Source organism: Capsella rubella, unplaced genomic scaffold, assembly GCF_000375325.1.
Source record: "Capsella rubella cultivar Monte Gargano unplaced genomic scaffold, Caprub1_0 scaffold_2, whole genome shotgun sequence".
Taxonomy (NCBI): domain Eukaryota; kingdom Viridiplantae; phylum Streptophyta; class Magnoliopsida; order Brassicales; family Brassicaceae; genus Capsella; species Capsella rubella.
The window spans coordinates 9,718,008-9,741,390 of NW_006238922.1; the positions used below are offsets into that span (position 1 = coordinate 9,718,008).

A 23,383-nucleotide genomic window follows, 5' to 3' on the forward strand; every position below is an offset into this window, starting at 1 on the left:
TTAACTACATTTCTTTTTCCTTGATAAATATTTTTTTGCCTTACCAACTAGCTTAGTATATTACTAAAAGTAGAGATGATTCCCTCGCCTATTCATTCCATTAATCAATGTTATTATATACTCAGAACTCAGAAGAGAGATATAGAATCTCTATAAAATTAGTAAGTTGGAGAAAGTCCTAAGCTATTGACAAATTAACAGATAAGAAATACAAAAGAAAAGTAAATATTTACATACATAGAGTTCGTCCTGAATTATGTTAATTTAAAAGATGCACAAAGCTTTAAAGTACATGTTGCAAATGTCTTATATCAATAGTAGCCGCAATTTTTGGATAGGCTAATATATATGTATTTGCTTGTTACTCATATAGTAGGCGGATACGCCAATAACACATATCGCATTTATATGATTGGTTTCATCCATAGTCTATCTTATTAGTTATGACGATAGATGATGTTATTGCATAAAACGGTACGTATCAATCAAAATACTTTAAAATCGAATCCAAAAATATCTAAAACAGAATAAATTTTTGTTTTAAAGAAACTCGAATAACAAAAAAAAAGAAGAAGAGTAAACTAAACCAACCACAAATATTAAAAAATTTCCGTAAAATATGCTTGAAGGATTTGGAAGAACCCGACAAGTCGAGTAAAGTCAACTATTCTGTCGCAAAGGTAAAGAGATGTATATGTACGCACTTGAAGCAAGCATGCAACAGAGAACAGAATCCAAACCACCACCTCTCCCTCATCACAATATCTTATCTGCCTCTTGTTGTTACTTTAACTTCTAAAATAGTATACAAAACTTAGTTTATCTAATCCCCACCGTCCAAATGGTTCGGTTCGGATTCTATCCTCAAAACTCAAAAGAAACGTGGTTACATGGGACCAATCTCCTCACTACCCGACAAAACCCATTTTCCAATCGCCACGTTATAACTCAACAATCTCTCCGTCGCATGGGGCGGTCTTAAGGCCGTATAACAAAACTCTCGATTAGCTCAAACGCAAGAGGAATACATGTGTATGATGAATGTGAAACTTTACACGAGAATATGTAACATTATTGGTGGAAGTAATATAATATTATGTAGCTGCATAAAAGATACAATAGGTTTGCTTTGTGTTTTTTTGATAACCAAAATATACGATCAGTTACGATCACTGGATTTGATATTCTCGCAATTCGTGGCTCTTGTTATTTACAGTGTTATCAGAAAAACATTTATAAAATTTTAGAAGAAGCAACGGTACTTTTACTTTATTACGAGTGATTTACAATTTTTGTGAATCTTGGAATAATTTTTATATACCACTCTCTTTGGGGCAAATTATGAATTTTCATTCTCTATCAATTTATATCTGACACTGTCGCATATATAAAGTTTTGGCCTCGAATTGGTTGTATATAACAGCCAGTGTATACCTCGAATTGATTCTGAAAACAATTTGATTTTTAGAGAATTCGATTTACATATACATTAGAGTGTACATTATTTTTCGAGTCATTAGAGTCATATATCAATGCATTAGAGTCAAAAATATAGTTCGTGTACATTATTTTTAGCTTATCCACCTGTTACATAACAAAAAAGATTTTAAAAGTAGAGAACAGATAAACTTATAAAAGGTAAGAATGTGATATAACGAGTCAACACTTCTATCTGGAAAACCCTCAAAACTTATCTTTATCTCTTTGTTTGTCACTTTGATTTGTAGCTGATAAATTTGGCCAAGTCAGCATCTGACCAAATTTTATGGGGTTCGTTTCTGTAATTAGGCCAAGGCCTTAAATGTAGTTTCCGGTTTAATAAAATAACATCTAATAAGTAATAACAATCTCCAATTTGTATAGAAATCATCATCAATTTGTCAACCTCTTATGCTATTTTTGCACTCTTCATGTGTAGTACTGTATAAGCACAACAGATGTTTTTAAAACTATAATTAAAATATTTAATGTTAAAACTACAGTTACATTCTAGGACTGTTTCGGTCGTATGTATCAATTAGATGATTAAGAATATTACGTAGTTTTTTATTATTAAAATTTTGAAGGAACCTAGTAATTGATTCCATGTACCAATGGTAAAGATTTGTGTTAATATTTTTTTTCTTAAAGCATTATTCTTTATAAATTGTTTTGTTGTGTAATCTTATTAAGATCTAACTTTATATAAAATAAAATTAATTGCTATCGACTCTATATTTTTAAACGAGATTTTATTCGCGAAATAGAGAAGTGTGTGTGTATTATTTGTCCAAATGAAAACACAGTTTGTCTCAATCTTTTGAACAGCCGAAGTCCAACCAATATGGGCCGTATCAAAAGAGGCCCAACGTAAACTTTGCGATATAATGTTGGTTTAATAAAACCAAATGAAAACTTAATTGTGTCCAGACACAAAATAAACGACTTTATTTTAAACCGAAACATACGTTTCATAGACTTTGGAGATTAATCATCCAAGAAAAAGCAAACATCATAATCAAATGAGCTGAGACCAAAAAGCAAGAATTGTTATTTTTTTGGTTCTTGTTTTATTCGAAAAAACACAAAACAAAGAAAGAAGAACTTATAAGTTGAAGGAACTCGAATTCCTCTTGCACTCGAACAGCGAATCCATGAAGAGGTGACATTTGCTTAGATTATTCCCTTCAACATTCAAACACTGCAACAATACCATATAGAAGAAACACATCAAACAAAAAGAACTTTGTAAAATGATTCAACAAGATCATAAATAATGGATTTTGTTGTGAGTCGTCTTACGTCTTGAAAGGCATTATAGCTGATGCTGCAAGTTTCAGAATAATCCTTGAGTTTTTCGTTATCATCCAAAGCAGAAACAGTAGCAACTTCTTTATCTTTCTTTGGTACTACAGTTTCTGTTCGAATGGTTCGAGGACCAAAGATGGCTTCAACAAATCTGTGTCCCATCGCATTTCCAAAACCCCAATTGAAACCTAGTAATTTTCCACCAAGAAGATCATCAACTATAAATTGAAAAAAGAAAAGAAAAAATAAGATCAAATTTACTTTTATCTAATTAAGTAAAGATTATACCAACAGCTATGGATTCCCTAAAACCTCCAGAGTTAGATACAACGTTAACTTTTTCAGGAGGAGGTGCTTTCTCATCTTTAGCTTTAGCTGCATAGAAAATTATAACATTAGAGAGATGACAACAACATATAATTTTTTATATGTATTCAAATGTCAGTGAGAAGTGTTCTTTAATTACCAGGCTTAGGAGACGATTTCTTAGATGACCAAGGTCGAGATTTAGGCCAACTTGTTCCAGTTGAATATGATCGACTTCCTGCAATCAAAATGGTAATTGAATTAACCTAAGTTAGGGTTATGTTATGTCTCCAAAAAAATAATTAGGGTTATGTCTCCAAAAAAATAATTAGGGTTATGTCTCCAAAAAATAATTAGGGTTATGTCTCCAAAATAAAAAAAAAGGGTTATGTGCTTAGTGGGACTATCTGATTTGTTAAGCTAGATCAAAAATCTCATATTCAATCCAAAACAGAGTGAAACAGAGGTAAATTTAAACAGAAGGGTCACAGTTTCTTATAAAAATGAAACGAAATTGTATAAAATCAGGAACCCTAGAACTGAAGGATTGTAAGAAAGAAGAAGCAAAATTAAGAACAAATTAGGAAACGTAGGGAATGAATAGTAAGATTTACCACCACCAGAGCTTCTGCGACCCATTGTGAATCTGTAGAGATGATAGGTTTTTGGGAAATGAGGGCTTTCTTTTATATAGGTCTCTTTATTATGCTTGTCCACCACGCCCTCAGAATCGGAGATGTTATTTTATAAAACTTATAATCACGCAATTAAAAATAAGATAAAAATAAGATAAAAATAAGATAAAAATAAGATAAACCCAATCAAATCAACTAATCACGGGGTAAGAAAAGGTTTATATGTTCCACTATCATTTTTTTTTATTTTTAATACTTTTTTCCTATATTTTCATTTTGCAGGGTGTGTTAATATTTTCCTAACAATTTTATTAAATATAATTAAATACTCTTAATTATTTTTATTAATATTAATGTGTCACCACCACTTTTATTTGTCAAATGTATTCCTACTTTCCTAGTATATTTTGCTAAATATCAAAATAGCTAGATCTTGTGCGACCCATAGCTTGACCTGATTGGTTAAATATTTAATTGCCACTTATCTAAATCTTAGTCATTGTGTGATTTTGCCATTTTGGAAAGAAATTTGTGCAAATATATCTCTCCCACTCTATATGATGTCCATGTGTTGTTGTCTTAGTTGTTCTATATATATATATGCTAAAGACTTCTCTTTGCTTCTCTTAGGACAAGAACGCATCTGCATCAGTACAAAAAAAAGTTAATAGAGGACGATCGACTAGAAGAGATGAACATGGATAATGAGGGAGGGGCAATTTCTTCGGATTCAACGATGAGACAAAGGAAGCCTCTTGGTTGGAAAGCGATGCCTTACATCATAGGTACTTAATTATAATAATCACTGTCCAAATCTAAGTATTAGTTTCTTGTTTTTTTGTTTTGTAAATTTTAAGATACGGCTTTGATGATGTAGGGAATGAGACACTGGAGAGGCTTGCGACATTTGGATTAATGGCTAATTTTATGGTGTATATGGTAAGAGAATATCATATGGACCAAGTCCAAGCTGCAACTTTAATCAACACTTGGTCTGCTCTCACCAACTTTGCTCCTATCATTGGAGCTTTCATCTCCGACTCATACGCCGGAAAATTTAACACCATCGTCTTTGGTTCCATCGCTGAGTTGTTGGTAAAGCTTTTTCCTTTTTTTTTTTACTTATTTTACGTAAAACAATATTCTGATATTTTAATTGATGTTTGATGATACTTCATGTGATATGATGTCATCTGCTTGTTTACGTTTGCGTTTTCTTTTACATTTCTTGCGAATAATATTATTACAAAAAAAAACTTTTTTTCTTTTGCCACATGTATATGCAAACATTGTTTCATGCCATATTTTTTGCATGTAACGTTTAGAACGTGACAAGAGTTAAAACTTCAACAGGGCATGTCGGTGTTGACGTTCACGTCTCTGATCCCTAATCTACGACCACCACCTTGTAGTACTGCCGATCAAATCACCGGAACATGTATCCGTTATAGCTCTTCGCAGTTATACGTGTTACTCTCCGGGCTTTTCTTGTTATCAGTAGGAACAGGAGGGATCCGTTCAAGCAGTGTTCCTTTTAGTCTCGATCAGTTCGATGATTCGACTGAAGAAGGAAGAGAAGGAAGAAGAAGCTTCTTCAGCTGGTACTACACAACTCATACAATTGTCCAGTTAATTTCAATGACTCTAGTGTTGTACGTACAGAACAACATCAGTTGGGCCATTGGATTCGCTATCCCGACCGTTCTCAATTTGTTTGCTCTTGTTCTGCTTTTCGTGGGAACTCGGTTTTATGTCTTTGTCAAACCTGAAGGAAGTGTGTTTTCTGGTATCGTCAAGGTTCTTGTGGCTGCTTATAAGAAACGCAATGAAAGGTCTCCTTCTCAGATTGAGTATTATCGACCGTTACTAGAGACAGATGTGCAATCAAATAAACTCGTACTCACTGACCAATTCAGGTAAACCTTTGTTACCCTCTTCGTTTCATATAATTAGACGTATTTTGCGAGGATATAAAATATTAAAAATGACACTTATAACAAAGTATCGTTGTGAAACTTTACTTATAAATTCTGATTTTTTTAATTTATTTATCTAATTTGGTTCCAGATTCTTGAACAAAGCTGGGATAGTGATGAACAACGAAGAAGCCAATGAGGAGTGGAGAATCTGCACAGTGAGACAGATAGAAGCTATAAAGTCTGTCTTCAGCATTATTCCAATATTTGCTTCAAGCATTATAGGATTCTTGGCTATGAACCAACAACAAACATTTACAGTCTCACAAGCTCTAAAGATGGACCTCCAATTTCTCGGCACTTCTTACCAAATCCCTCCTGCGTCTATAACCGTAATATCATTATTAACAATAGGCATATGGCTTCCCTTCTATGAAACCGTTTTGGTGCGACACATTCAAAGCATTACAAATCAAGAAGGAGGCATCTCTCTACTCCAAAAAGTCGGCATTGGGAATATTTTCTCCATCTCGACGATGTTCATATCGGGTATTTTGGAGCGAAAGAGAAGAGATTTATCACTTACCGGGGTGAACATATCAGTTTTCTGGCTAGCCCCGCAACAAGTACTAATGGGATTTTATCAAGTCTTCACTATTGTTGGTCTCACTGAGTTCTTTACCCAACAAGTACCAATCAACATGAGAAGCATAGGGAACTCGTTGCTTTACTTAGGTTTGTCTCTAGCCAGTTATCTAAGCAGTGCGATGGTGAGCATTGTTCATAGTGTCACTGCTCGTGGAGGGAGACAGAGTTGGCTAACGGATGATATTGACACAAGCAAGTTGGATTATTTCTATTACTTCATTGCCGCTTTAAGCACTCTTAATCTCATCTTCTTCCTTTGGTGTGCTCGAAGGTATCGTTACAGAAACATGTCACAAATTTGATTATGAACACTTGTATACATGACCTTTTAAAAACTCATAAATAGCTTGACGTTTTACAAAATATAAAAAATAAAAAAAAATCAGATTTTAAATTTTAGTTACATGCTGCAAAAAGATAAATGACTAAATGAGCTCACGAAAGTGACAACTTTGAAAGCCTTTGATTATAAGAGCATTCACTTTTATTGTGTGACTCGTGACATTTTTAATCACTGTGATTATGACATAATTAGTACCTGCTGTAAAATTCCTAATCACTATAAATTTCATAGTTTTAGACTTTTAGTAGAGTCGAATACCGGTAAAAAAAAAACGTCACAGAAATGTACCATTAACCACTTGACCAAAGACACTTTTCCGTATATTTCAAATATTCGTAAATTCTTTTTCTCTTAAATTCCTTCTTAATTCTATGGTTTTATATTTTCTTGTTTACTACCAAAACAATTCTCCTATCTCTAATAAAATTAAAAAATAAAAAATTTTAGTCAAGCAAACTTCCTGAAATAATATTTATTTCCCAATTAAAAAAAAGTTTGAATTATCGTCCTGTTTTTTTTTTTTATCTTCTCTTTTTCGCTTTTTCAAATTATTTTTTCATGACTTTATACTTTATAATAAATAACAATATTAATTATTACTTGAAGATAATATATGAATGGAGTAGCTAGCCAGTCTAAATTTTCATATTTCTTTTGAAGTAAATTTTGACTTTGGATGATAATCTCTTTCTTTCTTTGGTGTGTGGATGATGTTAATCTAATTAATTCTTCATTCATATTGGACCAGAAGTAAAAATTCATTACCTCAATAATTGGAGTACTGACTAATATCGATTATTTCACAACCGATAGCAACAAAAGATTGTGGAATATTCAAAACTGGATGGACAGTTTGATCAACCAACCCTATGTGGGGTTGTTTATCTTCATGTACAGTTCACATGCCTATGTTTCTAACTCTAAATCCGTTGATCATTTTACCAATACAAGTATAACTAGTAGTATAGTATACATATCAGAAAATGAACAAATTAAGGTGCAAGTGAAAACTAAAACTATAATATATTACAGAGATCAGTTAGGTAGAAGAAAAGGAAACAAAAATTCTCAAAAGTCTTACTTTAACAAAAAAACCTTTTCAGTCACATGTATCTTGCCAGCTCTTTTGAGAAATATCAGCATGAAAAGACCCACGAAAACTTAAAAAATCGAACAGTGATAAAAATCACTGAAAAAAGGAGTAAAAATATTATAAATGAATCCTTATATTTCAAACCAAAAAAGAAAAAAAAAACTAAATTATAGACTAAATAATACAAGGAAAATGTCTAAATGAAATTAGTATGATGTGATCAGCGTATTTAATGTAATTTGAAATTAACACAAGAGTGCAAATGGGAATGCAAAAATACGATGGTCCACCGATCCTTGTCATGGTCTTGTACAAACACTCGACTACAATATACAAGTCAACGAAGGTGTCTTATTGTTTGCTCTTACTTCTTACTTCTCAATCTCTTCTGAAAGTTACAGAATATACTCTACTTCATAGAATCTTCAACTCTCATATTTTTTAATATATTTTTTGTTTTTAAGGTTAACAGAGAATCGCTAATTCTGCATTATACTGTGTCTAATTAGGTCTTAATCACATGCATCCCACGTTGAAACCAATAAACCACGTTGAAACCTATATTTTGATTTGCTTAGGACTATTACTTATAAAAGAATCGATCTGACCTAGAAGTCCCACTTATTCCAATGCTTCTTTCGACAGTGTCAAAAGATGTATTCCCACATTTTTAACATGCTTTAGTTAGTAATTATGGTATACTTTATAAGAAGATATCACAGAAAATATCAGCTAATCTAACCATATGAAGTCGGTAGATATGATCTTCTCAAATACAAAATAGAAACATGCCACCTTTCTTAAGAGTTGGAGTTATCTATCAAACTCTATATACATTTTTCGTTATTCGACCGTGACCATAACAAAATGCATATAGTCTGATAGTGACCCGCACTACACAGCTCACCATATTGAGACAGGTTATATTAAAAGCGGGTCCAAACAAACCTCTTAGGAAACCAAGTCCACGGTTCATATCATTTGACCATAGAGAATGGTGAATAGTGGAGACGCATGTTGATAAGATGATCGAACGGTGTAAAGATCTTATGGTTCCAAACAAAAAAAAAAAAAAAAAAAAAAAAAGAAAGAAGAAGACAAACCGGGTTTGCGCGTAGAGATTTGATGGTTTGTGCATGCGACAGTGTTAGGCACTTGCATCTGCCTAAAAGGCGATAAAAAGCCTACCTCATCATTTCGTATTTCTCTATCTGTTTCTGTCTTGACTCACCGATTTTATGTTTGTGTGTTCAATTTGAATTTTACAAGTTTAGTTGGCTTTAATCTTTCCTTATGATATAAATATCCAGTGTTTCAATATGTATGCATCTATATAACAAATAATCATGATTTTTACTCCTTTTGGCATGTATATAAAATACATAAAAGTTAAAAGAATAAACATATGTTCTGATGTGTTCTAAACAAGAGTATTTCAAGTACTTTTTAATTTCATATGTTTTTTTTTTTTTGAGATTTACCGTTTGTTACTACTACTGAGTACTGTAGTCAGTACATGAAAGATTCGTTTGAGGACATGAAGCAGAACACTATCTTCCGATCTTCTCTTTCGATTAGTCAGTGAGCGACCGTATGATAAGTTGACAAATGGACTTCCACGTTTTGTGTCTGATGAATTGTAGTATAAAGCAGATTTTATGCTTAATACGTACTGATTGCTAATGAATTAATTTGATACGTACTGAGGTTTAACTTTGGATAAAATATCGCCACACGTCGAAAATTGTATAATTTTTAGTTCAGAATATTGGAAAAGGTTCTAAAAGTTTTAAAAAATATTTAGGATTTTAAAGTGTAGAAGAAGTGTAGAACTCTGCCAACTGAATAAATGAACAGAAAAATAAGGATCCAATCTCGCGTCAATTAAGAAAAAGTATAGAAGTTATAGTACTCTTAAGGATTTTATTATGAGATATTATATCATGTTTAAGTGAATATAAGATTGTCTATTTCACACCCATCATCATACCCGCGTGAGGAGTGCTATTATCATGCATCCATCAAACCCTTACGATGCAAATGTACTATAACATATGGTACATTAGTTTAAAATCGTATTTTAACGTAACATATGTATGAGACATGGAACGTTCACAATACGTGGAAGGGTGGAAAAAAAAAAAAAATTACGTACGGCGTAAGCAAAAGAAAATAAACAAGATTTTTTTGGTAAGCAAAAAAATACATATATTGTAAACAAAAGGTTTTTTTCTAAATCAATTTTACAATCATTCAATCAATTTTACACTAGAATTTGAAAGACTTGCAAAATCAATAAATACATTTTTTTTTAATAACAAAGATTTTTGAACAGAATTACAAAATCCACATACCAATAATACATGATTTTAGATGAATTACAAAATTATCATATTAAGAACATAAGACTTTATTTAGAATATAAGATTCCATAAATTAATAAAAATAGAAATTTCAATTTTAAAAATCTTTAAAAATCATCTTCTCTATATATAACCCAACGTTTATACACTTTTAAATTGGAAAAAAATCTTTAAATTCTATCGAAATCAATTAAAATCATTTGGTTAATAACCCCTCACCCCAAAAACAGACAAACAAACATAGCACTAAAGTTTTTATATTTTTCCACTTCTAACTTCTCACGTGGAGGTCCTGGAGGATACTAGTGGCGAACGTCATTAAAAAAAAAATTACCCACAGGCCATACCCACCATATAATATCTACTTACTCCCTTATATATATACTACAATTCCACAAATATTCACTACTACACCAAAAGAGCCTCCAACAGAGAGAAAGTGTACAAACGTTGTTCCCACTCTCTGCATTTCTCAATCATTTCATGTGGTTACTACCTTGATTGATTTATATATATTCCACAACATCAAAACCACACCCCTCAAAATCGAAGTGAGTATAGTAATATCTTAGAAGATGGTTTTGGAAGATAAAAATGACGGTTCTTCTTTGCCACAACCGCCCGGCAGTTTCTCCAAATCGTCACCGTCCGGGTTAGATGTTACTGATCCGTACAACCGGAAAAGTTCGCCGGAATCTAGTTCGGATGCCAAGAAGGTTGAGAAAAAGCCTGGAGGATGGAGAGCCATATCCTTCATTTTAGGTATTTTATTTTTCTTTTCATTTTCAGGGATTCGAGAACTACAACATAGTTTTTTGTTTTTAGTTAATCTCATTCTTGATCTTTCCATAACTTCCATAAGTGGATATATTGTTCTAGAATCCAGTGAGTATAGTGATGGATGTAACTGGCCGTTTCATGATTCACGTTTTGCCCAAATCAACCACTTCAAGAATTATAGTAGTTTTTTTTTATTTTCATTAACAAAGTATTAAATTTTATCATATTCTATTCTTGTAACCGTCGTCCAATATGTATGACACTCGTCAACCCGACCACTTTTTATAACGGAAACGGAAGAAAATTGCATTATTTTATAAAAAAATTAAGTGATATTTTTCTAAATTTTTGTGTTATACATTTTTTATTTTAAAATATTATTTGTTTCCTTTGATTAATATCATTTAATGATATGAAATAGATGAACAGTTATATAGATAAGAAGTTGTGATATAATTGTACATGTCGAAACAGGTAATGAGACGCTGGAGAGACTGGGAACGATAGGGTTGTTGGCAAACTTTATGGTTTATCTAACCAAAGTGTTCCACTTAGAACAAGTCGCTGCTGCAAATGTCATTAACATTTGGTCTGGTTTCACTAATCTCACTCCTCTCGTCGGAGCGTTCATCTCAGACACTTACATCGGCCGCTTCAAGACCATCGCTTTCGCCTCATTCGCCACTCTACTCGTACGTATTATAACATATTTATCTCTTTAATTAATTGATTAAAAAACTTTAATCTAATGAGTCTAGAGATATACACACTTACGTACGTCGTAACTAATACTAACTTTGTTGGCTCATAACACATCAAATCTGCAACTATTCGCGGCCAGTGGTGCTAGCATGGGTCAGTAGTGCTTTAGCCTCCACTGTTCGAATAATTGCGTCCAACAAAAAGTAAAAATAAATAAAGAAAACATCTCTAATTAGAAACTTATATCATCACTCAATTTATGTGTTTTTGGTGTGTGGCGAAGATACATGATACTTGGCACATAATATCATCGTGCACGTTGACATGATAAGGAAATACGTACGTAAAGACAAATTATATTAATTAGATGTCTATATATTTATTTATTATATATGTTTATTTATTAGACATTAATTATATTAATTAGATGTCTATATATTTATTTATTATATATATTTATTTATTAGACATCAATTATATTAATTAGATGTCTATAATTAAATGTCTATATATTTATTTATTATACAATAATATTAATTGATTTTTATAGTATTCTTTTACCTATTCTTTTACTCTCTTTCTTTCTTTTCTTGTCAAAAGCTATGAAATTAATTACTTTTGTATCATACGAAAACGCATGAACTTATAGAGGGAGTGAGGGACCACGATATCGAGGACGATAAGGTCGGTCTGTATAATATGAATCATAAGAACCAACAAAATAAAGCATTTTGGTAGTACACTTATTGTTGTCGGTTTTTAACTTCAACTCACGTAAATAAATTACTCAAAAAACTAATACTCATAAACTCTATTATCTCACATAAACAAGTTTGGTTTGATGATTGATGAAACATTTTTCCAATAAAGGAGTTCCGTATTGGAACGTGCGTTATGTCTTAGAGATAAAGAGATGTGCGTAGAAAAGGTAGAGATTACGCAAGTGGTCTATATAGATTATTGACAATGAGATTGCATGTTCAATAATTGAGTTTCTTGACGCTATAGCTAAGCTTAAAGGGGTTTAGATTTTGTCAATCTCACAGTGACGTTACATATATAATGATGTAGTTGCTTTTCTAGTGTCTCTTTCGTTCACTATTATGAAATTATGATTGCATCCAACTTGTTGATTTCTCTTACACGTTTTTTGGTTTTTGTCTTTTCCTCAATAATTTAAACGTTAATAAGGAACCTAAACTGTTACAAGTTATAATCATATCACTAAATAAGGTCTAGAACAGAAATAAATGAAATTTTTAGGTACTACGTCATTTGTCAGTTCACCTAATCAAAGTAACATTACCTTTTTAATCATATGAAGTCAAACCTAATTAAGACTATTGTAAACTTTATAGTAATTGTTTGTTTATATTTGATCACCTAATTTAAATCTATCCCACAGTACTATTGTTTGCCTTTTTCAATATTATAGCCATGACATGTCAGTTTCAAGCAATAGAATCACAGTACTAATGAATAATCGGTTACCAAATGAATGATGACTAATAATAATAGCACTGACAATATTGCAGGGACTAATAACAATTACACTCACAGCATCGCTTCCTCAACTCCACCCAGCATCATGCCACAGCCAAAACCCACTCAGTTGCGCTGGTCCTAACAAGCTCCAGTTCGGAGTTTTGCTGTTGGGACTCTGTTTCCTCTCCATAGGTAGTGGAGGAATACGACCTTGTAGCATCCCTTTTGGTGTTGATCAGTTTGACCAACGAACTGACGAAGGGGTTAAAGGAGTGGCCAGTTTCTTCAACTGGTATTACATGACTTTCACTATAGTACTGCTCATTACACAGACCGTAGTTGTGTATATCCAGGACCAAGTCAGTTGGATTATCGGATTTAGTATCCCTACCGGACTCATGGCTCTTGCGGTGGTTATGTTTTTTGCCGGAATGAAGCGTTACATCTACGTCAAACCTGAAGGGAGTATATTCTCTGGGATTGCTCAAGTTATCGTGGCAGCTCGTAAGAAGCGAAAGCTGAAAGTTCCGGCAGAAGATGACGGTACTGTGACCTATTATGACCCAGCCATCAAATCTACCGTGTTATCCAAGCTACATCGCAGTAACCAATTTAGGTACTTTATATAAATATTTTCACATGAGTTTACTTTAATTTATTTAACGACTTAACGTAGCTATATCATAACTAGAATTTTATATAATTAGGTGTCTAGACAAAGCAGCGGTGGTAACAGAAGGCGATCTAACACCGGAGGGAGCTCCAGCTAACAAGTGGCGGTTATGCAGTGTCCAAGAAGTGGAAGAAGTGAAGTGTTTAATCAGAATCGTCCCTGTTTGGTCGGCTGGAATAATCTCACTCGCGGCCATGACACAACAAGGCACTTTCACTGTCTCACAAGCTTTGAAAATGGACAGACACTTAGGTCCTAACTTCGAGATCCCGGCTGGTTCACTCTCTGTCATCTCTCTCCTCACAATAGGGATCTTTCTTCCCTTCTACGACCGCGTTTTCGTCCCGTTCGCAAGACGAGTCACAGGCCATAAATCAGGTATCACGCTCCTCCAACGTATAGGGACAGGGATCGTTTTCGCGATCTTTTCTATGATCGTTGCGGGCATAGTGGAGCGTATGAGACGCATACGCTCCATCAATGCGGGAGATCCAACAGGTATGACTCCAATGTCAGTGTTTTGGCTCTCTCCACAGCTTATTCTGATGGGACTATGCGAAGCATTCAATATCATTGGACAAATAGAGTTCTTCAACAGTCAGTTTCCAGAGCACATGAGAAGCATTGCTAACTCGCTCTTCTCTTTATCCTTCGCCGGTTCGAGTTACCTTAGTAGCTTCCTTGTGACGATCGTTCATAAATTCACCGGAGGGCATGACCGTCCGGATTGGCTGAACAAGAATCTCAACGCGGGGAAATTGGATTACTTCTATTACCTGATTGCGGTTTTGGGTGTGTTTAATCTGGTTTACTTCTGGTATTGTGCTCGTGGATACCGGTATAAGGTCGGTTTACCGATTGAAGATTTTGAGGAGGACAAGCGTTCCGATGATGTTGAGATGACTTCGTCAAAACCGATGTAATGATTTTAATTAGGAACAACAAGAAGATGAATCGATGTTGTTTGAATGATTACCATGAAAATGTATCAACTAGTTATATAAATATAATAAATTTTTACATTTTAGTTTTTATATATATGTAAATTACGTTCATCATCATGCTTCTTTTAGTACTGGTTTTGATCGATTCGTTTGATTCTTCCTGCCGACACCATACACAAATAAATATAATAACACTATATATGGCTTCCTAAAAATAAGCAAGTTCTTGATTTGAAATAAAGGAATCTACCGTTAAATTTAATTTGTGTTTTGCCTTGTTGCCACATCCCACATACATCATTCATATATTCACGTACATTGAATTTGCGTTTTATGTATGCTTTAAACATTTTACTTTTATATAAACAAATTTCAAAAGGAGTTGTTATCCAAAACTAAAATAAAACCAAAAAGCTACGGAAGGAGAATCATATATATTGTGTAGATTTTGATTCCACAATTTCACGGCTGTAAAAAAAGTCAAATACTTCTGCTCTCACCTTTTCATTGTCTCCTTTAACAACACATAAAACAAACAAATCTCACACTTTTGAAAATAAGAAATACAAAATTAAAGCTTTTGATTCACTTGGGAAATTAACAACAAACCTAAACACATTTTATACAATTCCAGATTTATTCAATATATTTTGTATGCGATTACAAATTTAAATATCGATTAACAAAAACTGATAAAACGTCTTTATAGCATGCATTCTAATTACAAAATTCAAAGTATCTAGACAACTTTGATCTCAATGTTGACAGTTTATATCAAAGTGGTTTTGCTTACTTGGTAGAATCATTTTTTCGTTACCACTTAGAGCCTATGGAAAATGCATTGTGAAAATTGGTTACGATTTTACGGCTACTTTGGTCCACAACAAAAGCCAACAAGAATATTTGAAGTTGTTATAAAAGGTGACTCTTCCGCTATAGCCATATTCTCATCAAACTAATTAAGAGTTTTAATTCTACTCCAAACATTTTGCTTCTATTTGCTTAGAGAAACTAAGAGACTATAATGGGTGCTAACGCTTCTTCTCTAGACCAGAAGTATCAGGTAGCTCCCTTCCGTAAGCCATCATGGACACCTAAACCTGAGACTTATCCTTTCAAAGCCAACAGCCCTGGTATTGTGGAGATTAAAAACAAGAATCAGTGGAAGTCTCGTCTCAACGCTCTCAAAGATACAAACAAGCTGGTAATATTTTATTTAATGTGATTTCTTATTTAACTAGAAGTCTATAACATTTTGTTCGTAAGATTCTTTTTCTACAATTTTTTTTTTTTTTTTTGATGATTGGTGGTTGAACAAAGAGTTCTTTAATTCAGATTCGAGACATTTATACGGTCAAGATGACGAAATGTTTTTTTTTGTCAACAACTTAATATTAAAAGATCAGATCAAATAAACTAATCCGAAAAACATTGTTTACATATTACGGTTATATATGAACAGTTCGTGCAAGCTTATCCTCTTTGGTAGTAGTTCATCTAGAGATTAGAGAAAATATAAAAGGATGAACATTTTTTTAATGTAAAACGTTCATTTTTCTCTAGATATGTTGTTAAAACTGACCCCCATGTTGGTGAAGACATCAGCCTAAATATTAGTTATACGTATTTTTTACTCAAAACAACAATTTCAATATATAGCTTGGTGTATGTCCAGTATAGTCTAACTCACATTTCGAATATGATGTGAGAGTTTCTAACATGCAATCACGAGTTGATGATTTTTTCACTCATCTAAACTAAAACTTATTATAGAGTCGAAACATATCATTTTTTAGGTCAAATTTAGGCTTTCATATATTACGTTTATTTTTCTAGGTTTCTTTTAACTTAAATCTTAATTGCAAATGAGTAAGTCATGTGAAAACATTAACACAATGCAATTAGCCTTAATTTCTCTTGTTTAATTTGAAATATCATTATGAACCATTCAATTTTCATGTTTATAGCTGGTAATCGAGTTCACAGCCAAATGGTGCGGACCATGTAAATCCCTTGAACCAAAGCTCGAAGAGTTGGCAGCTAAATACACTGATGCTGAGTTCGTGAAGATTGATGTCGATGTATTGATGGTAATAATATCAAACCCCTTTTTGCATCTCCTTTCTGAAAGTTCAAATGAAAAAAACATACTTTGGGTTTGCTTTGAGTAATAAAATAGTGTTTGGTTGAGATGCAGAACGTGTGGATGGAGTACAACCTTAACACTTTGCCTGCGATTGTATTCATGAAGAGAGGCCGAGAAGTAGACAGAGTTGTGGGTGTGAAGGTTGATGAGTTAGAGAGGAAGCTCCACAAGTACACACAATCCTCCTACTGAAAATATGAAGCGTTTAAGTACGTATCATCACCTTATGCATGCCAAGAATATATAATATATATATATATATATATATATATAAATAAATGTTTGAACCAGGATTCAACAAAATAAAACTTGTATGTGATGTAAAGTAATTGAATGTTGGGTTTGCTATGTAATATAAGTTTATGATCAGTGATTTGTGATATGTTGGATTTGATATGTAGGTATAAAATTTATGATCAGTGATTTGTGGATGTTGGATTTGCTATGTAATATAATAAATTTATGATCGGTGATTTTTGTTGGTAGCCTTAAAACATCATTAATTTGTACATGCATGAAACCATTATTATTATTTTTTAACAATCGAGATATAAAGTTTGTTTTTTTTTTTGGGTGGAAATCGAGATATAATGTTTGTGAAAACTGTGTATCCTTGCCCTGGCCACTATGAATTGGCTAAGAATTAAGAACCATTGTTTTTCCTTGGTGACTGCACGATGTCATCGAGATTGTTCTTTTTCTCTATTTTTTTTTTGTAGTAAAAGCAAGCTCTTCATTGATAACAGTTTAGTACATAACAATATTATTAGTAACACATTTTATCAATGTGTATGAAGAACATGATTATTAACACACTTTAGTAGAAGAACAATATTAATTTAGTAACACATGTTATCAAAGTGGAAGAGTTGGTGAAGACTTGCTTAATGATTGGTTACACTTTAATAATCATGCGAAAGTCTTTTACTAAAAAAAATCAATTCTTGATTGAGAATGTTCACATAAAAAAATGGCGAAGCTTGTAGCTTCGTTTACAAAACAAACTTATGTACAATAAATGAAAGATTAATACCAATCCATAATAATAATCCTATAATTAATATTAAACACTCTTACGGTCTTACCTAATGGAAGCAACTTGACTCCCGAGTCTTGAGCTTAATACTTCGACCACTACTATATTACATTCGAGATCAAGGGAAAACCACACAGCTTGCCGTTTAAGAACTACTTGAAGGTACTAAAACGACATGCATTGTTCCGCTATTTGGTGGAAGCTGCAAACGAATTGGAAACAGCTTGCCGTTTAAAGGATTGCGTGTACACACCACAAAATCATCTATGCTAGTCTCTTCTTGAAGCGCCTGCGTCAACTGCTCCACGGTGTTTCCTTTGAACGTCAAAGCATATCCAACGGCTGATTCGTCCTCCACGTGACCTTCCTCGTCAGCGATGTGGTAATATATGATCCTTCCTTCAGATTTCGGCGGCGACATGGTCAACTGGTCAAACCAAAACCAAGAAATTGTCAAGACAACAATCTTGAAAAAATCAAGAAATGGTTAAGATAACAATCTTGAAAAGTATAAGGCTATTTTCGTAAATTTCAGTTTGATAAAATCTAGTAAAATAAGTGAACAAATATCTTATTATTCGCATTACTCCAAAGAAACATTTTTGGATATTCCGAGATTTGGATATCGAAATTTATAATGGCCACAAATATATGTTGTTTAAACTAAGCAAATATTGGATTGAAACAATGGTAATGGATGATTTTGCCTAGTGGTAAGAGTACCAACCTCTTCCTCGGATCTATCTGAAGATGATCTAGAAACTGAAGTATACGATGGCCTCCTATGCGGCGGAGGAGTTGCCACCGGAGCTGGAGCTGGAGTTGCCGTTCCCACCAAAATCTCGACGATATCAACATCCCACAAGAAAGATTCCGATACGTGAGGAGTGTCATGAGTGACAGAGTTGCGCCACGGAGGAAGTCCACCGTTGGCTCGAAGCAAGTTGCCGTATCTCGTCTTCAGCTTCATTTTAGACCCGTCTCGTACCGGCTCCCACTCAACAGACGAGTCAAGTCGACTCGGTTTCGACAAGACCACTTTACGTCCAGTGGCGCCGAGCAAGAACCGCTCGTTCGAAGCGGTAAGGTAATTGCCGTAACAACTCCTCAAACGGATCACTTCAAAGGAACCACGAACCGGCTCCACAGTCCATCTAGCTCTCTTGTCTGAACCATTCCTGTCTTGAGTCACCGTCTCCTCGTCCTCGTCCGCCGCTAGATACTTATCATGGACGTTACGCATCCTTACGGCTTTAGCTTGATTGAAAAAATCCATTTGCTGATGATACTAGTATGTTTTTGTTACTATTTCCTTCTTGTCGAAGCCTTAAAAAGTTTTTTTTCTTCCCCAAGACAGATTAATGTGAAATGTGATGTTTGGTGTTGTATTTATTATAGGAAGACCAAGTCCAAAGTGGTGCGCTGTGGGGTGGACCTTTTACAATCGTTTATTTTGAATTCATCCAAGTATATTATTATTTGGATACTATATATATAGCCATGTGATGAAACGAGTTTAGCTACTAGTCCAGGGAAAAGTCATGCTTTAATTGACGTGTTTCACCAAATTTTGTCTTTCCACGTCAGCATCCATGTCTATCCATATAGGTAAATTATAAATAATTCGATGTTCAGACTTTTACGTGTGTGTGTTTCCCTTATATCCCGTTGTAACTTGTAACCGAGAGAGACAGAGAGGGAGAAGAGTATCCCTATCACTCTATATGGAATTGGATAAATACTGAAATTAAAAAGTGAATGGTGTAAATAAATGAAACGTACGATGTTATGTTACTAAAGTATATAGGAAAAAGGTTTGTTATCCAAAAGAATATAGGTGAATAAATGAAGAAGAAATGTCAAATTGTATTGCCCGTAAGAAACAGCAAGAGAGGAGAGTGACGAGTGTGGGACTCTCCTTAAAGGCTTAACTCTTAAGCCATGCATATATGTCTCGGCCATGACAAAGATATCGTAACTAATACCAACTTTTGTCAGTGATACGTTACTCGTACAGTAAGAGTCTTACTTACGTATAGGGTCGTTGTCACGGGCCGGACAAGTTGCGTTTGAGCCTAATCACTTTCAACATAATCTGCTCTGAGACTAATCACGGGTCTTTATTTAATATTATAAGTTTAAATGATCTGTTCTTAAAAGAAAAACATAAAGAAACAGAGCGGATGTTTCATAATAGTTTGCAAATCAATTAACATTATCATCATTATTATTATTTACCATTTTTTTACCCACTAAAAATTTTAAACGCTTCACCGTGTCCGTGTCATCAATTCAAACCAACGAAAGAAACAAAAAAAAAAGGTCATTTGGATAGATTGCCTAAATGCATACACTAAAATAGCCTAACACAACAACTAAATTAGCCAAACATTAACTAACCTAAATAAACCATAATTTCACTAATCACAACAGTTGAAAGACGTTCAATTTAAACGAGGAAAATGTACCCGGATACTTAACTACTCCTTTGTTTGTTCTCAAAGAAGCAACACAACATCATATATATTGTCAAAGGGTGGAAGCAATACCTGATAGCTCAAAACTCTCTTTCGTTTTTGTATGGGCTTGTTATCTAATTTGACCTTACAGCTCTCGGCCCGTTTTGTATTTCACCCTACAGGTCATTCCCACCCTGACATATGAGAGATCACATTAATATGAACATTAATCAGAAAATTAATCAGAACAATATTTTTTTTATTATTACTCCGAAAATTAATCAGAACAAGATTTTTTTTTCTACATCAATTGCTGCACCTCTGTGCTTGCTGAATCGTTTTTGTTTTCTATTTACAAAAGCATTACACGCATTCTAATTAAAATCCAACCAATTATCCCAAATTATGAAAATTAATCTTTCTTCCAAAGAAATTTGATAAAGTTGTGAGAGACTATTGTAGTTAAATAAGTCATGAATCAACCGGTTCCATGAATGTCGACCAAATCAACATCCCAAACCACCCAACTCTGCGTAACACTCCGGTTCGGTAAATCATGAGTAACCGTATTCCTCCAAGGTGGCATTCCCCCATTGGCTCTTAAATAATTCCCGCCGTTTCTACTCCTTAGCTTCACCTTTAAACCTTCCTTCACAGGCTCCCACTCTCCCGCCGGCTCGTCCACTCTTATCCTCCTCGACTGCACCACCTTATGCCCCGTCGCTCCCAACAACAACCTCTCATTCGACGCCGTCAAGTATCCACCGTGACAGCTCTTTAACCGGATCGCCTTCTCGGATCCGGGTACTAATTCTACTCTCCACCGAGCCTCCTTGGACGACCCGTTTCTTCCAATTACCACAGTCTCTTCGTCGTCATCAGCTATCAAATATTTCTCATGTGCACTGCTTCGTAAACGCACCGTTTTGGCATCCCGGAACATGTCCATCGCTGTTACATTCTCTGTTAGTAACTTCTTCGAACTTTTCCTCTGTTACAAAACAAATTACACCAAAATCAATATTTATAGTTATGTATATGAAATTTAATACTTTATGTTATACGAAATAGTTATCTGTGAATTCAGAATTGACGCGTACGTACCTCTGTTGGTTTTTGGGACAATGTACCCGACATTGACGGAGTAAACATAAGTTTCGAAGAGGTAACAGATGCAAGCGACCCAGGATCCGACCCGATAGATTCAGATGATCCAAAAGTATGTAACTTTCGAACCGGTGATGACCCGTGATTCGACCCGTCGTCTGAGACCGACGAGTTAAAACTCGACGCCGGGGACGAGAAACGATCGGCGAACGAAACTTTCTCAGGATCATCAACGAGCTCAACGGACCACAAGATCCATTTCTTGGTCGTCGACAAGTGCGGTTCACCGTCGCACGTCACGGAGTTTTTCCACGGCGGAGCTCCTCCGTTCCCGCGAAGATATTTATCGTTCCACGACATGAGTTTAACCGTTGACTCGTCTCGTATCGGCTCCCAGTTGCTCTCGTACTCCGCCTGACGAAACGGCGGCGTTTGTATGACCCTTGCCCCCGTCATCCCAAGAAGAAACGACGACTCGCTCGCCGTCAAATACTTGCCGTAGCAGCTCTTGAGACGGATGAGTTTGGGTTTACGTGGCACCATCTCCACCGTCCATATAGATTGCCGTGACTTTCCGTCAGAGCTTTGACGGACGGTTTTCTCGTCGTCGACGGCGAAAATGTATTTTTCGTGACAGCTCCTTAATCTTACGGCCGTGCCTTTGGCGAATAACTCCATTTTTTTTCTCTCAGTTCTTCGTTGAAGGACACGGCGAGATTTTTCGAAGGTCGTATGAGACTATGAAGAGGACATACATTATTTATACGCCCTTATTACATATATTATTTGTTTTCCAAGTTTTATCAATCCATAAATTTAATTTGTTCCGCGTAGATTTGTTTGGAGATTATGTGTTTTCTTAGTTATGTCATTTTCATTATATTATTAATTAAAATAATAAAGGAAGACTTTTTAAAATTTAATTTCCAGGCTGTATATATTTTAGTCTCCGTGACTCGGTCTACAGACACAGCAACGTTGCTAGTTGTAATTTGTTTTCCCTCATTTGTGATATTTATATTTATTATATACACAAAAAGTCAACCTCTTTTTTATTTATTTTTACCAAGGGTTTGATTAGGTAAGAAAAAAAAAATACGTGTTAACCTATACTATAATAAGTTTATTTGTCAAAAAAATAGTTTTATTTATTTATTTAGTATCACATAATAATTATTTTCAAACAACTAGAAAACAAAAAAATGGAAATAATTTAAGTCCTTGCTGCTAATATTTTTCTTGAAAAAATGGTATAAAATCTCTTACAATTAACTTAAACAAACACAATGGCTTAACTTAAACATTGCAAAATAAATTAAATGTGTAAATATTTGAGGTTAAAAAAAGTATAGAAAAATACAATGACTTTTTGCAATTATAGTCAGTCTTTTAAATTTTAATAATACTTTAGAAATAAATCCAAGATCTGATATACTAAATATCAAAAGTTTATTTTTGTTTTTTCTCTTTTTGGGTGCCAAGTGCCAACAAGCTTCCAAACTTGGAGAGTGCCACTAGACATGGGCCTATATTGCTGTTCTATATAGATAGAGGCCTAATAATACGAATTTTTAAAAACGGTACAGGCCCAATTCACCCAGTAGTACAATTTGAAGTTTCAAAAAGTCTCATGATTGAAACTGGAGAAACTTAATCACACAGACATTATTAAAGAGTAAGACCCCAAAAGAAAAAAGGTCAGCTTTATTCGGGTCGCATCGCATCGCATTAATTGGCTCTTTATTTGAATTATTACTGGAGGAAACTGGAAAAGGCTCCAAATCAACTGCTGTATCATTGTCATCGCTTCTTAGATTTTTATTGCAATCTTGTTTTTATGTTTTGAAGGACAAAAACTACTCATATGTGAACAAATGAGAGCTACAATTTTTCTTATATTTCATTAATGTATACGACCCGATGAGAAGGACCCGCCGGATCAATCCAACGGATGTGTACA

General features: G+C 34.1%; 5 protein-coding genes across 5 annotated transcripts; 3 read left to right on the top strand and 2 right to left on the bottom strand.

The window, feature by feature from the left end:
- Positions 1 to 2,429: 2,429 nt before the first annotated feature.
- LOC17895416 (uncharacterized protein C6C3.02c) lies at positions 2,430 to 3,815 on the bottom strand. The gene is made up of 5 exons (XM_006302903.2): positions 3,708 to 3,815; positions 3,254 to 3,331; positions 3,076 to 3,162; positions 2,782 to 2,975; positions 2,430 to 2,680 (listed from the first exon to the last, which is right to left on the bottom strand). Exons 1-5 carry the CDS (start codon positions 3,730 to 3,732, stop codon positions 2,585 to 2,587), a joined length of 480 nt encoding a protein of 159 aa, XP_006302965.2. The 5' UTR covers positions 3,733 to 3,815; the 3' UTR covers positions 2,430 to 2,584.
- A 379-nt stretch (positions 3,816 to 4,194) lies between these two features.
- On the top strand, positions 4,195 to 6,691 carry LOC17894573 (putative protein NRT1/ PTR FAMILY 2.14). Its single transcript, XM_006301725.2, has 4 exons — positions 4,195 to 4,513; positions 4,606 to 4,823; positions 5,082 to 5,644; positions 5,796 to 6,691. Exons 1-4 carry the CDS (start codon positions 4,420 to 4,422, stop codon positions 6,592 to 6,594), a joined length of 1,674 nt encoding a protein of 557 aa, XP_006301787.2. The 5' UTR covers positions 4,195 to 4,419; the 3' UTR covers positions 6,595 to 6,691.
- Positions 6,692 to 10,485: 3,794 nt separating this feature from the next.
- Positions 10,486 to 14,767, top strand: LOC17896091 (protein NRT1/ PTR FAMILY 2.13). Its single transcript, XM_006301943.2, has 4 exons — positions 10,486 to 10,853; positions 11,346 to 11,563; positions 13,109 to 13,674; positions 13,766 to 14,767. Exons 1-4 carry the CDS (start codon positions 10,667 to 10,669, stop codon positions 14,652 to 14,654), a joined length of 1,860 nt encoding a protein of 619 aa, XP_006302005.1. The 5' UTR covers positions 10,486 to 10,666; the 3' UTR covers positions 14,655 to 14,767.
- Positions 14,768 to 15,646: 879 nt separating this feature from the next.
- Positions 15,647 to 17,286, top strand: LOC17895128 (thioredoxin H8). Its single transcript, XM_006300499.2, has 3 exons — positions 15,647 to 15,879; positions 16,643 to 16,765; positions 16,873 to 17,286. Exons 1-3 carry the CDS (start codon positions 15,700 to 15,702, stop codon positions 17,011 to 17,013), a joined length of 444 nt encoding a protein of 147 aa, XP_006300561.1. The 5' UTR covers positions 15,647 to 15,699; the 3' UTR covers positions 17,014 to 17,286.
- A 444-nt stretch (positions 17,287 to 17,730) lies between these two features.
- LOC17895069 lies at positions 17,731 to 22,172 on the bottom strand. The gene is made up of 5 exons (XM_023788533.1): positions 21,421 to 22,172; positions 20,800 to 21,307; positions 19,422 to 19,453; positions 18,585 to 19,145; positions 17,731 to 18,284 (listed from the first exon to the last, which is right to left on the bottom strand). The coding sequence occupies exons 1-5, from the start codon at positions 22,099 to 22,101 to the stop codon at positions 18,003 to 18,005; spliced, it is 2,064 nt and encodes a 687-aa protein (XP_023644301.1). The 5' UTR covers positions 22,102 to 22,172; the 3' UTR covers positions 17,731 to 18,002.
- Positions 22,173 to 23,383: the final 1,211 nt, after the last annotated feature.

Bases quoted from the DNA above. Each gene is read 5' to 3' on its own strand.
- LOC17895416 (XM_006302903.2), bottom strand. From the start codon at position 3,732: ATGGGTCGCAGAAGCTCTGGTGGTG. The intron at 3,332-3,707 runs GTAAATCTTACT...TTTTGATTGCAG, and splicing joins TCGCAGAAGCTCTGGTGGTG to GAAGTCGATCATATTCAACT. The intron at 3,163-3,253 runs GTAATTAAAGAA...TTTTCTATGCAG, and splicing joins GAAATCGTCTCCTAAGCCTG to CTAAAGCTAAAGATGAGAAA.
- LOC17894573 (XM_006301725.2), top strand. From the start codon at position 4,420: ATGAACATGGATAATGAGGGAGGGGCAATTTCTTCGGATTCAACGATG. The intron at 4,514-4,605 runs GTACTTAATTAT...TTGATGATGTAG, and splicing joins AGCGATGCCTTACATCATAG to GGAATGAGACACTGGAGAGG. The intron at 5,645-5,795 runs GTAAACCTTTGT...ATTTGGTTCCAG, and splicing joins GTACTCACTGACCAATTCAG to ATTCTTGAACAAAGCTGGGA.
- LOC17896091 (XM_006301943.2), top strand. From the start codon at position 10,667: ATGGTTTTGGAAGATAAAAATGACGGTTCTTCTTTGCCACAACCGCCC. The intron at 11,564-13,108 runs GTACGTATTATA...ACAATATTGCAG, and splicing joins CCTCATTCGCCACTCTACTC to GGACTAATAACAATTACACT. The intron at 13,675-13,765 runs GTACTTTATATA...TTATATAATTAG, and splicing joins CATCGCAGTAACCAATTTAG to GTGTCTAGACAAAGCAGCGG.
- LOC17895128 (XM_006300499.2), top strand. From the start codon at position 15,700: ATGGGTGCTAACGCTTCTTCTCTAGACCAGAAGTATCAGGTAGCTCCC. The intron at 15,880-16,642 runs GTAATATTTTAT...TCATGTTTATAG, and splicing joins TCAAAGATACAAACAAGCTG to CTGGTAATCGAGTTCACAGC. The intron at 16,766-16,872 runs GTAATAATATCA...GTTGAGATGCAG, and splicing joins TTGATGTCGATGTATTGATG to AACGTGTGGATGGAGTACAA.
- LOC17895069 (XM_023788533.1), bottom strand. From the start codon at position 22,101: ATGGAGTTATTCGCCAAAGGCACGGCCGTAAGATTAAGGAGCTGTCAC. The intron at 19,454-20,799 runs GTTGATTCATGA...CTATATGGATAG, and splicing joins GGTCGACATTCATGGAACCG to ACATGGATGCTGACGTGGAA. The intron at 19,146-19,421 runs GTGAAACACGTC...AAAACATACTAG, and splicing joins ACGTGGAAAGACAAAATTTG to TATCATCAGCAAATGGATTT.